Source organism: Nerophis ophidion, linkage group LG17 (genome assembly GCF_033978795.1).
Source record: "Nerophis ophidion isolate RoL-2023_Sa linkage group LG17, RoL_Noph_v1.0, whole genome shotgun sequence".
Classification (NCBI taxonomy): Eukaryota; Metazoa; Chordata; class Actinopteri; order Syngnathiformes; family Syngnathidae; genus Nerophis; species Nerophis ophidion.
Genome location: NC_084627.1, coordinates 25,256,475 through 25,271,970, shown reverse-complemented (window position 1 = coordinate 25,271,970; position 15,496 = coordinate 25,256,475). Strand labels below are relative to the sequence as shown.

Genomic DNA, 15,496 nt, shown 5'->3' with positions numbered 1-15,496 from the left:
TGGATTTATTACTATCTTTGGCAAGCTAGCTAATGTTTGCTGTGGTCTATAATGACATGTCACACAAACAACTATCAGACATGCAAATATAAATTAAATACAGTGAGGACATAAGTAAAGGATATTAAATGAGCTCCAATATAGCTACAAACGAGGCATAATGATACAATATGTACATACTGCTTGCCTCAATAGCATGTTAGCATCGATTAGCTTGCAGTCATGCACTGACCAAATATGCCTGATTAGCACTCCACACAAGTCAATAGCAATATAAAAAGCTCACGTTTGTACATTCACACATAGCATGAAACATTTGTTGGACAAAATGAGACAAAGAAGCAGTGGCCTAAAACATGTCTTACTGTGGCTGCGTCTGAGAAAGTTGTACAAGTAAAAAGAAAACTACAGTGCGTTCAAGGACCGCATAAATTAGAAGGATAAAATGGCTCTCGTTCTCTCATCGGTGAAGAATGTTTAATATAAACGGTGATTTCTAAAAGGAAGGTTTGTGTCATGTTTTCTGTCTTACAGAAACAATATTAAAACAAAAATTAAATTTTTTTCCACTATCTTTTCCATTTTCAAACATTTTTGAAAAAGCTCCAGAAAGCCACCAGGGCAGTGCTAAAGAGCCGCATGCAGCTCGAGAGCCGGGGGTTGCCGACCCCCGTACTATACAGAAACACATTTACGCACTACTGGGCATTGTACAAAACGGGTTATTTTCCGACAAATTTAAAAATCAACAAACCAGCATCAGCAATTAAAACTTATATTTTGTTTAAAATTGCAAAAAACATATTGTTTGTCTATCTGTGTTGGCCCTGCGGTAAGGTGGTGACTTGTCCAGGGTGTACACCGCCTTGTGCCCGATCGTAGCTGAAATAGGCACCAGCACCCCCCGCGACCCCAAAGGGAATAAGCGGTAGAAAATGGATGGATATTAAACGTGGAAAAAAATAAAAGAAATAAAATATCTGAACTAACATTTCATCACTGGGACAGCTGAGCTAGCTTCCGAGTTGGCCGACATTGTCTCACAAGATGTAGTTTTTCTTTAAATATCCTTCTTGAAAATAGCCTTGCAAATTTGTGTGTTGTTTTTTCTAATCATAAAAGATGCAGACGAGGCGTGTTAGCTAAGTTCTTAAAGTTTACTCCACAGCTTGCTCGTAAATAACATCCAGCTGCCGGCATGTCTACTCCGCATGCTCTTCACTACTTTGCGTTCTGGGTAATGGAGTTATTTTGTTACCTAGCTTATAACATCCCTACATATATCTGCCTTAGGCCAGCTAAAAAACATTACTGACAACAACTCATGATCTCAATGTCATGACGGGGGGGTTTTTGGCACCTTATTGCGAGGTTCGTTCTCCCGAAATGCAGACGGACCACTCCGGACATAGCGTGCATGTTGGAACATTATTTATTCCATAAAATATCAAAGTAGTACAAAAGAACGGAAAACAAGTCACACTCGAAGCTAATGGTGCTATTAGCATGGACTATGGACAATAAATAAACATGCAACTTTGGCGTGAAACAAACAACTTACATAGCAGGATTGCATTAAGCAACTAAAACTCACGTGGACTCGGCATGAAGCGTACAAACAGCATAAACTATGGCATTTCATGAAACAACGACGCCAGGCCGACTGACCAGCAATGGCGGGTTTAAATAATGCCTCTGATTAGCGCTCGGGTGGCAGGTGAGCGGCCGAACACTAATCAGAGACAGGTGAACATAATTAGCAACCATGGTAACCAGAACTGTCATGCCTGTGAAGCAGGGTTATGTTTGATCATGTTATGTTTTGATTTTTGGACATTCAGTCACGTTTTGCACATCCTGGTTTTGTTTGCTTCCATAAAAACCCATTAGTTTCCACCTGGTCCCCATAGTCACGCCCCGATCCTCAGCCCCCTCACACCTGTTACTAATTGCCACATCCAGTATTTAAGGATTTTACTTTCTGTCCATCAGTCTGGGAACTTTGCATGTGCTTCCCTTCATGCCTTCATGCCTTCACGCACCCGCGATTACCTGCTACGCACCTTGCTATCCATGCCCCTTGTTTCGGTCACAGTAAGCGTTTTTGTTTTAGTTGTTCATAGTTCTGCCACAGAACAAGTTTAAGTTTATAGTTCATTGTATTTCATGCCATCGAGCAGGTGTTTTGTTTTCCTGTTTGTATTTTTGTAGCCAAGTTTTGTACCGCCTTGTGAGCGCCCTTAGTTTGTTTATTTTTTATTATAGTGTTTAAATAAACAAATATGTACTCACACTCTCATCTGGCTCGTGCCAATCATCCTTTGCGTGGAAGAAGCAAAACCAATCCAAGTCCAGGTGTGACAGAAAGTTCCCAGCACAAGAGCTTCTTCGCGGGAGATTTGGACGAGGAGTCTTTGGCGGTGCTGAGCGCGATGAAGGAGGAAACACGGCGCTACTCTTCCCTCGCGCAAAGAGGTTTGACATTTGGGCCGAATGGTGAAGAGGTCCCCATTGACTTCATTTGGCCCGAAGACGACGACATGATGCCGACTTCCCGGAAGCGTCACCCTCGACGTCGGGGAAGGCTTCCAGGTGCGGACAGGAAGAGCCGTGCCATCAAGCTCCTCCCACTCAGGGCGGAAGTTGACCGCGTGCTGCCCGGACTCCCCATGATAACGTCACACCACTGTCATAAGACTACATCTCAGACCAGGAAGATTTTTTTTCAGGACTTTCACAATTGATCACCCACCTCCATCAGAAGTCTCAAACCCCATAACCATGATTAATTATTACAAAAAAATGATATTGCATAATAGATCACATCTGTGACAGTCATCCAAAGTTCATGCCCCACCCCCCGGGACTCAAGCCCCCCCAAGCCACAATATTTTTTTTCAGATAATCAAACCAAGACAATAAAAAAAGACAATATGGACAATTTAAAGGGGAAGATTCTGCCCTCCACCCACCCCAAGAGACTGATCCGGGTCACGGTGAGAGTGTCTTGGAGCCACTCCTTGAGGGGGGTGGGGGTGTTGGGAGCTTGTTGGTTGGTTCTGCCCGGTGCGGTTCCAAGCCACAGCGACCAGCACGTCCCCCACCTCCAGTTTTTCGGCCTGCTAAGCCGCAGCTTCCAGCGAGGACACCTCCACCAGCACCAAGTCCAAGTTCAGCACCAAGTCCAAGACCAGAACCAAGTCCAAGTCCAAGCCAAGCTCCAACGCCAAGTCTGCGCCAACCTCCAACGCCAAGTCCACGCCCTCGGCTAGTACCAGTGCCTGCACCACGACGCCAAGTGCCGCCAGTCGCAGCTCCACGACTCCAAGTGCCACTAGTCGCAGCTCCACGACTCCAAGTGCCACTAGTCGCAGCTCCACGACGCCAAGTGCCGTCAGTCGCAGCTCCACGACTCCAAGTGCCGCCAGTCGCAGCTCCACGAAGCCAGGTGCAGCCAGTCACAGCTCCACGACGCCAAGTGCCGCCAGTCACAGCTCCACGACGCCAAGTGCCGCCAGTCGCAGCTCTACGACGCCAAGTGCCGCCAGTCGCAGCTCCACGACGCCAAGTGCCGGCAGTCGCAGCTCCACGACGCCAAGTGCCGCCAGATGCAGCTCCGCGACGCCAAGTGCCGCGAGTCGCAGCTCCACGACCCCAAGTACCGCCAGTCGCAGCTCCACGTCGAGCTCCAAGTCCTAGTCCAAGTCGAGTTCCAAGTCCAAGTTGAGCTCCAAGTCCAAGTCCAAGTCCACGTCGAGAGCCAACGCCAAGTCCACGTCGAGCGCCAACATCAAGTTCACGCCAAGGGTGCCGACTTCCTCATCGGCCACAGTTGTAGCCTCTACGTGGTCGTCCGCCACGCCAAGGGGGTCGGCCACGGATATGGGCGTTCCCAGGTCACCCACCTCGGTACCCTACGCGTCGCCGCCACCTGACTCTGCCCCAATGGATATGGGGACACGCGGTTTGGCGATCCACCGCCATGTCCCCCTCCCGCCCTCCCTTTATTCTTGATCATTGTTATCCTTTTGGACATGTAGAATCTGTCCTTAATGGGCGGGGCACTGTCATGCCTGTGAAGCAGGGTTTATGTTTGATCATGTTATGTTTTGATTTTTGGACATTCAGTCACGTTTTGCACTTCCTGGTTTTGTTTGTTTCCATGCCAACCCATTAATTTCCACCTTGTCCCCCTAGTCACGCCCCGATCCCCACCCCCTCACACCTGTTACTAAATACCACAGCCAGTATTTAAGGATTTTACTTTCTGTCCATCAGTCTGGGAACTTTGCATGTGCTTGCCTTCATGCCTTCACGCACCCGCGATTACCTGCTACGCACCTTGCTATCCATGCCCCTTGTTTCGGTCACAGTAAGAGTTTTTGTTTTAGTTGTTCATAGTTCTGCCAGAGTGCAAGTTTAAGTTTATAGTTTATTGTCTTTCATGCCATCGAGCAGGTGTTTTGTTTTCATGTTTGTATTTTTGTAGCCAAGTTTTGTACCTCCTTGTGAGCGCCCTAAGTTTGTTTATTTTTTATTATAGTGTTTAAATAAACAAATATGTACTTACACTCTCGTCTGGCTCGTGCCAATCAACCTTTGAGTGGAAGAAGCAAAACCAATCCAAGTCCAGGTGTGACAAAAACAGATTCAGGGAGGTGCACAAACAGGAACTAGAGGAGTCCAAAACGAACAAAACATAACCAAACAAAACATGATCTAGACCGGTGGTCGGTTGGGGACCGATATGTACCGGGCCGCAGAATATATTTTTTTTAATTTTAATTATTTTTTGATAAAAAAATAAATAAATAATAACATAAAATAAAACCCCGCCTTCCGCCCGATTGTAGATGAGATAGGCGCCAGCGCCCCCCGCGACCCCAAAAGGGAATAAGCGGTAGAAAAATGGATGGATGGAAATATATATATATATATACATATATATATATATATATATATATATATATATATATATAGGATGGATGGATATATATATATATATATATATATATATATATATGTATATATATATATATTAATTTTTTTTTATTTTTTTTTTATTAAAACAACATAAAAAACACAAAATACACCTACAATTAGTGCACCCACCCAAAAAACCTCCATTTTTCATGACAAAAACCTCCCGTTTTCATAATAAAGGGGAAAAAAAAAAAAAATCCAGTAATTGTGTCAACGTATGAGGATTCAGTTGATGTTGTGCGAAAAATGGACAAAGAAGTGGAGTAAGTGTTTGAGTGTGTTGCAGGTGCTGTCTCCCCTGACATCATTGGTCCTGGCTGAGAGGAGCATCAGGGTGCTGGATGATAAAGTGAGTGTGACAGAGCTGGGGTTGCAGTTGGTATCTGGACTGTCGCTGTCCTTGCACCTTAGCCCTGGCAGCAACAGAGCCATAGTCGCCACTGCCACCACACAGGAAGTCATCGAAGCTCCCCAGCAGGTAGAACCTTTCATTCACAATTGCACGTATTATTATCTTGCCGTTATCTGCTATAATTGGTTCGTCTTTATCATGCGGCGAGTAAAGAAGAATGCATTTGTACTGTTTGCTTTGCAGTGTAGGGCTAAGTCAGGGTGACAATGAAATCTGCTGTACTTTTTATGTTTCTTTTCATAATTAATTAAGCGTTCACATCGTGAATCTTTCTCTTTGATTCTCATATACAACCAGTGAACTCTTCTTTTATTCCTGTAATTATAATTTCAAACGGCAGAAAGCAACTGACTCTTCCCTTGGAGAGAAACTATTATTTGCCTTTAAGGGGTATATTCTCTCCAATATTTCTATGTGTCTTAATATTCTAGTCTCACTTGCAATTACATATAGCTGCGTTTCTTATATTTTTGTAAGACGTGCATATTTCAGAGTTTGTTTGAATACTGGCTTGCCAACACCTCTGTGAGTTTTTAAATTAATAGTTACAGCCTTATCCATTTTGTTCTGTTTGATTATTTCTAAGATCCAAGTTTTCAAGCATCATGTTCTTATAGAGTCTAATCCAGGGGTGCCAAACTCATTTTAGATCGGGGGCCACTTAGAGAAAAAATCTACTCCCAAGTGGGCCGGAACTTTGTGAAATCACAGCACGATAACTTAAAAATAAAGACGACTTCAGATTGATTTCTTTATTTAAAAATAGAACAATCACATTCTGAAAATATACAAATTATAATGTAGTTGTTTTTTTTACACTTACATGTTACGGATAATAGTATTGTATCTTTATATGTCGTTATTTATACTTTCTGAATACATTATTTGATAACATTCATCAGTCAATTCATTGGTATCAAGATAAAAAAAATAATACTAAAATCAAATTACATGATGTTATTTATGTTGTTTGCTCATGTTCCTTGACTGGTGCACTAACATCATGTGGTTTATTTGTTCTACATATGTAGCACCATCTACAAAGATACACATAATTGTTATTGCGACATCTAGTGGACACATTTGGAACAGCGGTTTCTTTCATTCAAAAATTCCGGCTCATTTTTATACTTAGCAAACTCATCCCGTGGGCCGGATACAACCTGTTCGCGGGCCTAATACGGCCCACAGGCCGTATGTTTGACACGCCTGGTCTAATCCTTTCGGAGTAAAATAACTAAATTGGAATCTCGATTTACGAATGTGATTGTTTTTTAGAAAAGATTGTATATTGGAGCAAATTTCTCCATAAGAAACAACGTAAAGATGAATAGTAGGTTCCAGCCTCAACTAAAGTCCATATTTTAAGAGAAGTTTGTACACTTTGAAAACAGAACGTAGAGCTATACAGTACGGTATGTCAAACAAACATAACAACGGTGTGATGGATCAAATTTCTATTTAATAACAAAGTCAAACAACAACAACAAGCTGAACTGTTGGCATTTGCAACTGCCTTACTGACACGCATACACACATTGTCTATAGCCCTGTGGTAGCCCTTAAAGTTTGACATAACACAACTCCCTAAATTTAACAGCCTTTACCATGATCAGGAATAAAAAAAAAATCCATTTTACCTTGTCTGTTAATCTTATTGGTGTTCAAATGAATGGAGGTGTAGGGCAGTGTCGACAACGCGTTTCAGTCCGCACATTGTTTGTCCATTGCTTTCTCCAGACTCATATTGAGCTGGAAAAAGTGGAATAATGCTGTAAAAAATTCAAAAGGCACAGCAAGTAGCGCCAAGCATAGTAGCTAACAACAGCAGTGCTGTGCTGACGGTATGATGGATGTGCTGCCGGGCACAAAATGGCTGCGCTGTGAGGCACACAATAGGTGGATGAAAAACGTGTACATTGAGACAAGGTTTGTACACCAAGACTTTTTTTTATTCGGTCTGTGGTTTGTAAATTGAAAAGTTTGGTCTATAAGGGGTTATGTAAAACAAGGTTCCACTGTACATATCGAAAGTTTAGTGGGTGTTCACTTTGGACCACACACACCTCGCGTACTGTAAGTTTGTAAAAACTAAGGAACTTCCACCGGCTGATAAGACAAAATGTTTATGTAAAACAAAAATATTGACCTGCATACAATATGGCCCTAACGATAAGACCGACGTCTCTTTTTGGAGACCTGCTTTTGGAAATTCACAGACAAAAAACAAACAGCTTTTTTTCTCAATTAGGTTTTTGTTTACATCATTGTCTGGTTGGTTGCAATAAAAACATATATAGTTCTTAGCTATTTGACTTGTTATTGCTTCTTTGAGCACTTCAATTTTGCTTTTTCAATCATTTTTGGGTGTTTATTTGTAACTTGCCCAACCTTTGAGAAACGGTTTATGCAGTTCTCTGTATCACAGCTGAAATGTATTTCGGTCAATGGTGTGTGGGAGTGACAAGGACAAAAGGTCCGACTTGCTTGGGGGGGAAGTTGATTTGCATGTATACATCTCTAAACCCCGAATATAGAATAATATTCCGTATTTTTCGGAATGTAAGTCGCTGTTTTTTTCATAGTTTGGCCGGGGGTGCGACATATACTCTGGAGCGACATATGAGGGAAATTATTAACACATTACCGTATCAAATAATATTATTTATCTCATTCGCGGAAGAAACGAAGAAAATGTCAGCAATCGTCACACACACGTCAACCAATAAGAATTCAGAGGGAGAGGGTCATTGCAGAAGTGCGTTGCGGGTCATGGAATGCTAACTGCAATATGCTATATGCTACTGCCGTAGCTAATAAAATGGATCATTTCATCTTTGGCGGTAACTTATAAAAACTGAGAAGGGCTGAACAAAATGGCACCGAAAAGGAAATCATGTACTGCAGATTACAAGCTGGATGTAGTGAAATATGCAGCAGAAAACGACAAGAGGAAGCGGCGCATACCTTTGGAGTTGGCAGAGTTGTTTAGAAGCGACATCGAGGAAGAAGATTTCATGGGATTTATCGATTAGGAGTGACAGATTGTTTGGTAAAGGTATAGCATGTTCTATATGTTATAGTTATTTGAATGACTCTTACCATAATATGTTAGGTTAACATAGCAGGCACCTTCTCAGTTGGTTATTTATGCCTCATATAACGTACACTTATTCAGCCTGTTTTTCACTATTTTTTATTTATTTTAAATTGCCTTTCAAATGTCTATTGTTGGTGTTGGATTTTTTCAAATACATTTCCCCCAAAAATGCAACTTGTACTCCAGTGCGACGTATATATGTTGTTTCCCTTCATTATTATGCATTTTCGGCCGGTGCGACATATATTATGGAGCGATTTATAATCCGAAAAATACGGTAATATAAAACAACCTCGATAACATCTAGAACAGGGGTCACCAACCTTTTTGAAACCAAGAGCTACTTCTTGGGTACTGATTAAGTCGAAGGGCTAGCAGTTAGATACACACTTAAATAAATTGCCAGGAATAGCCAGTTTGCTCAATTTACCTTTCATAAATAAATCTAAATATATATATAAAAAAAATGGTATTTCTGTCTGTCATTTGTTGTACTTTTTTTTTCCTTCTACGGAAGGTTTTTTGTAGGGAATAAATGATGAAAAAAACACTTAATTGAACGGTTTAAAAGAGGAGAAAACGGGAAAAAAAAATTAAATAAAATTTTGAAACATAGTTTGTCTTCAAATTTTGACTCTTTAAAAGTACTTTTTCCTGATTAAGATTAATTTTAGAATTTTGATGACATGTTTTAAATAGGTTAAAATCCAATCTTCACTTTGTTAGAATTTATAACAAATTGGACCAAGCTATATTTCTAACAAAGACAAACCATTATTTCTTGTAGATTTTCCAGAACAAAAGTTTTAAAAGAAAGGCTTCACGGTGGCAGAGGGGTTAGTGCGTCTGCCTCACAATACGAAGTTCCTGCAGTCCTGGGTTCAAATCCAGGCTCGGGGTCTTTCTGTGTGGAGTTTGCATGTTCTCCCTGTGACTGCGTGGGTTCCCTCCGGGTACTCCGGCTTCCTCCCACTTCCAAAGACATGCACCTGGGGATAGGTTGATTGGCAACACTAAATTGGCCCTAGTGTTTGAATGTGAGTGTGAATGTTGTCTGTCTATCTGTGTTGGCCCTGCGATGAGGTGGCGACTTGTCCAGGGTGTACCCCGCCTTCCGCCCGATTGTAGCTGAGATAGGCGCCAGCGCCCCCCCGCGACCCCAAAAGGGAATAAGCGGTAGAAAATGGATGGATGGATGGACTTTAAAATAAGATTTAAATTTGAATTTAAAGATGTTCTAGGTTTGCCAGAATAATTTTTTTGAATTTTAATCATAATAAGTTTGAAGAAATATTTCACAAATATTTTTTGTCAAAAAAACAGAAGCTAAAATGAAGAATTAAATTAAAATGTATTTATTATTCTTTACAATAAAATTCAAAAGAATAATTGAACATTGATACAAATTGTCGGGAAAGAAGAGGAAGGAATTTAAAAGGTAAAAAGGTATATGTGTTTAAAAATCCTAAAATAATTTTTAAGGTTCTATTTTTCTCTAAAATTGTCTTCCTGAAAGTTATAAGAAGCAAATTAAAAAAAATAATGAATGTATTTAAACAAGTGAAGACCAGGTCTTTAAAATATTTTCTTGGATTTTCAAATTCTCTTTGAGTTTCGTCTCTCTTAGAATTAAAAGCGAGACCAGCTTGCTAGTAAATAAATACAATTTTAAAAATAGAGGCAGCTCACTGGTAAGTGCTGCTATTTGAGCTATTTTTAGAACAGGCCAGCGGGTTACTCATCTGGTCCTTACGAGCTACCTGGTGCCTGCGGGAACCGCGTTGGTGACCCCTGATCTAGAAAGTATATGATTGTATGTCAGTGAGTGTTCTATAAAGAGCCACTTTACATTATTAAATCATTGGTTCATCAATGTTGTGTTCCTAGGAGTCTTTCATCAGCGCCTGGCTGCAGTTCAGCGATGGCTCCATGACACCACTGGAGAACTACAACCCTGCCCATTTCACACTAACTGCCACCTCATTAGATGAGCGGGTGGTGGCTGTGCAGCGAAATACAGCCTGGAGGTGGCCCGTTATCGTGGCTAAAGGTGAAGGTCAAGGTCTGCTTGTGCGTGTTGAAATGTCGGAGGTGTGCCAGAAAGGGAAACGCCGTATCAGTTTAGCTACTGGGATGGCCAACGTACAAGTGAGGTTTGGTGGAGCAGAGGATCACTATAAACATTCAGGAGAACGGCGAATGCGGCCAGATCCACCCTACTACGGCGGGTCTACCGCTGATGTGGAAACTGGGTTAATAAACCGTGGAGCCACTACCATCAGGGGGCATGTTCCCGGGAGGCCAAATGGAGGCCGTCTCTCTGCAGAGACTGGGCGTAAGAACCCAGGTCAATTTTCGGACTATCCAGACCAGAATGAGCATCCTCGAAGTCGCAGCACTGATGACGATCTGCCGGCCCGAAGGGCTATGACCGACCTTGAGATTGGTATGTACGCGCTCTTGGGAGTCTTCTGCCTGGCCATTTTGGTATTCCTCATTAACTGCATATCTTACACATATAAGTACCGGAGCAAGCACCTGTCCCTAGAGGCCCCAGAAACCATGCCCCATTCTCATGACTGGGTTTGGCTAGGCCAAGAGGAAGGGCTGTGCCTGCAGCAACAGCAGCTGGACGAGCTGGGAGGCACCCCCGAGGAAGGGAGCCAATTGTTAAACGGAGTGGCCCAGCATGGGATTATTGGCACGGGAGGATGCCGGGATCACAGGAATGAGTCACTTAACTCCCCAACCACCAAGCGAAAGAGGGTGAAGTTCACCACCTTTTCCACCGTCAAATCCAGTAATGGATGTCCTGTGCTAAGCCCATTAGCGTTGGTGCAAACCAGCGAGATAAAGTGGGTTTGTCCGGACATTGAGCTCGGGGATTCTAAGGATCTTAGGAACTACATGGACAAGTTGAATGAGAAAGCTAATAAGAACATTGCTTAGGGGCTTCAGTGAACTTAAGTGAAACTCACCTGACTGCCTTCAGAATGTGAATGGATAATAAAAACGAAATAAGTGATGCAGAAATAAAGTTTGCTCTTGTTTTACAAGCACCTGGCTTGTACTTTGGAGCTGATGCTGACCCGTGACGGCACCAAAAAAGGACAACAGACTGGACGTGAGAAGAATTTGACAGAGCATCACAACATTGTTACAAAAGAGATAAAAAACTTGATATTGTTGCTTACCTTAAATGTTTGTTCTTTGTATTCGATTTCCATATACTGTGAGTCCGGTAATTTGGTTCTGTTTTTATATTTTAATGTTGTATTGTTTGTGCTCTGCTTGCTCTTGCAGAGTTGCTGTATGCCCTGTACGCAAATCAACAGTTATAGATTATTGAATACGTTTTCTACCTATATACTTGCAGAGTTTAATTTAAAGGTATGTACAGTAACATTTTGTAAAAAACCTTTTCTTTGGGTGTTTTTTTTTTTTTGCTTTCACTCCAGCATCCAGATCGATCCATGATGTTAAGGAGCATGGTGTTGGATCTGGTACCTGGAATAAAGGAGTGTAGATAACAAATGCTCCTGACGACATGTCAAGTTAGTATCGTTGCAGTCACACTTTGTAAAATGAAGTTTTGGGTTGGCTTCTCTATGTTGATACTTCTTCTCCCCTTTTTGTGCACTTATCTATTATATTAGTTATGTTCCCTTTTTGATGATCTTAATTGAAGTCAGCCCATTTACCGTATTTTTCGGACCATAAGTAACAGTTTTTTTTTTTATAGTTTGAACGACTTATGTGTGAAATTATTAACACATTACCGTAAAATATCAAATAATATTATTTATCTCCTTTGCTGAAGAGATAAAGAAAATGTCAGCAATTGCCACACACACGTTAACCAATAAGAATTCAGCGGGGGAGGGTCATTTGCAGAAATGCATTGTGGGTCATGGAATGCTAACTGCTATATGCTATATGCTACTGCCGTAGCAATTAAAACGGTTCATTTCTTTGTTGGCGGTCCATCCATCCATCCATCTTCTTCCGCTTATCCGAGGTCGGGTCACGGGGGCAACAGCCTAAGCAGGGAAACCCAGACTTCCCTTTCCCCAGCCACTTTGTTTAGTTCTTCCCGGGGGATCCCGAGGCGTTCCCAGGCCAGCCGAGAGACATAGTCTTCCCAACGTGTCCTTGGTCTTCCCCGTGGCCTCCTACCGGTTGGACGTGACCTAAACACCTCCCTAGGGAGGCGTTCGGGTGGCATCCTGACCAGATGCCCGAACCACCTCATCTGGCTCCTCTCGATGTGGAGGAGCAGCGGCTTTACTTTGAGCTCCTCCCGGATGGCAGAGCTTCTCACCCTATCTCTAAGTGAGAGCCCCGCCACACGGCGGAGGAAACTAATTTCGGCCGCTTGTACCAGTGATCTTATCCTTTCGGTCATGACCCAAAGCTCATGACCGTAGGTGAGGATGGGAACGTAGATCGACTGGTAAATTGAGAGCTCTGCCTTCCGGCTCAGCTCCTTCTTCACCACAACGGATCGGTACAACGTCCGCATTACTGAAGACGCCGCACCGATCCGCCTGTCGATCTCACGATCCACTCTTCCCCCACTCGTGAACAAGACTCCTAGGTACTTGAACTCCTCCACTTGGGGCAGGGGCTCCTCCCCAACCCGGAGATGGAACTCCACCCTTTTCCGGGCGAGAACCATGGACTCGGACTTAGAGGTGCTCATTCTCATTCCGGTCGCTTCACACTCGGCTGCAAACCGATCCAGTGAGAGCTGAAGATCTCGGTCAGATGAAGCCATCAGGACCACATCGTCTGCAAAAAGCAGAGACCTAATCCTGCGGTCACCAAACCGGAACCCCTCAACGCCTTGACTGCGCCTAGAAATTCTGTCCATAAAAGTTATGAACAGAATCGGTGACAAAGGACAGCCTTGGCGGAGTCTAACCCTCACTGGAAATGTGTTCGACTTACTGCCGGCAATGCGGACCAAGCTCTGGCACCGATCGTACAGGGAGCGGACCGCCACAATAACACAGTCCGATACCCCATACTCTCTGAGCACTCCCCACAGGACTTCCCGAGGGACACGGTCGAATGCCTTCTCCAAGTCCACAAAGCACATGTAGACTGGTTGGGCAAACTCCCATGCACCCTCAAGAACCCTCCCGAGGGTATAGAGCTGGTCCACAGTTCCACGACCAGGACGAAAACCACACTGTTCCTCCTGAATCCGAGGTTCGACTATCCGGCGTAGCCTCCTCTCCAGTACACCTGAATAAACCTTATCGGGAAGGCTGAGGAGTGGGATTCCACGATAGTTGGAACACACCCTCCGGTCCCCCTTCTTAAAGAGAGGAACCACCACCCCGGTCTGCCAATCCAGAGGTACCGCCCCCGATGTCCACGCGATGCTGCAGAGTCTTGTCAACCAAGACAGCCCCACAGCATCCAGAGCCTTAAGGAACTCCAGGCGGTTCTCGTCCACCCCCGGGGCCTTGCCACCGAGGAGCTTTTTATCTACCTCAGCGACCTCAGCCCCAGAAATAGGAGAGGTAACCACAGATTCCCCAGGCACTGATTCCTCATAGAAAGACGTGTTGGTGGGATTGAGGAGGTCTTCGAAGTATTCCTTCCACCTATCCACAACATCCGCAGTTGAGGTCAGCAGAACACCATCCGCACCATACACGGTGTTGATAGTGCACTGCTTCCCCTTCCTGAGGCGGCGGACGGTGGTCCAGAATCGCTTCGAAGCCGTCCGGAAGTCGTTTTTTGTTGGCGGTAACTTTTAAAAACTGAGAAGGGCTGAACAAAAATGGCACCGAAAAGAAAATCATGTACTGCAGATTACAAGCTGGACGTAGTGAAATATGCAGCAGAAAACGACAAGAGGAAGCGGCGCACACCTTTGGAGTTTGCAGAGTTGTTTAGAAGCGACATTGAGGAAGATTTCATGAGATTTATCGATTAGGAGTGACAGATTGTTTGGTAAACGTATAGCATGTTCTATTTCAGGGGTCACCAACGCGGTGCCCGCTGGCACCAGGTAGCCCGTAAGGACCAGATGAGTAGCCCGCTGGCCTGTTCTAAAAATAGCTCAAATAGCAGCACTTACCAGTGAGCTGCCTCTATTTTTTAAATTGTATTTATTAACTAGGAAGCTGGTCTCGCTTTGCTCGACATTTTTAATTTTAAGAGAGACAAAATTAAATTAGAATTTGAAAATCCAAGAAAATATTTTAAAGACTTGGTCTTCACTTATTTAAATAAATTCATTTGTTTTTTTTACTTTGCTTCTTATAACTTTCAGAAAGACAATTTTAGAGAAAAAATACAACCTTTTAAATTATTTTAGGATTTTTAAACACATATACCTTTTTACCTTTTAAATTCCTTCCTCTTCTTTCCTGACAATTTAAATCAATGTTCAAGTAAATTATTTTTTTTATTGTAAATAATAATAAATACATTTTAATTTAATTCTTCATTTTAGCTTCTGTATTTTTGACGAAGAATATTTGTGAAATATTTCTTCAAACTTATTCTGATTAAAATTCCCCAAAAATATTCTGGCAAATCTAGAAAATCTGTAGTATCAAATTTAAATCTTATTTCAAAGACTTTTAAATTTCTTTTGAATTTTTTGTTGTGGAAAATGTAGAAGAAATAATGATTTGTCTTTGTTAGAAATATAGCTTGGTCCAATGTGTTATATATTCTAACAAAGTGCAGATTGGGTTTTAACCTATTTAAAACATGTCATCAAAATTATAAAATTAATCTTAATCAGGAAAAATTACCAATGATATTCCATAAATAATTGTTTCAATTTTTTCAAAAAAATCCGAATTAGCTAGTTTTTCTCTTCAATTTTTTTGGTTGAATTTTAAAAAGTCAAAATTGAAGATAAACTATGTTTCAAAATTCATTGTAATTTTTTTGTGTTTTCTCCTCTTTTAAATCGTTCAATTAAGTGTTTTTTTCATCATTTATTCTCTACAAAAAACCTTCTGTAAAAGGAA

At 42.3% G+C, this 15,496-nt stretch overlaps 1 protein-coding gene across 1 annotated transcript in view; it reads left to right on the top strand.

Annotated features, from left to right (window-relative positions):
* Window positions 1–13,477, top strand: part of si:dkey-112m2.1 (transmembrane protein 132C) — a 591,189-nt gene extending 577,712 nt beyond the window's left edge. The window contains exons 9-10 of the mRNA XM_061876686.1: window positions 5,270–5,461; window positions 10,383–13,477. Coding sequence (XP_061732670.1) covers window positions 5,270–5,461; window positions 10,383–11,444 — 1,254 coding nt within the window. The 3' untranslated portion in view covers window positions 11,445–13,477. The remainder of the gene's footprint in view (window positions 1–5,269; window positions 5,462–10,382) is intronic.
* Window positions 13,478–15,496: the final 2,019 nt, after the last annotated feature.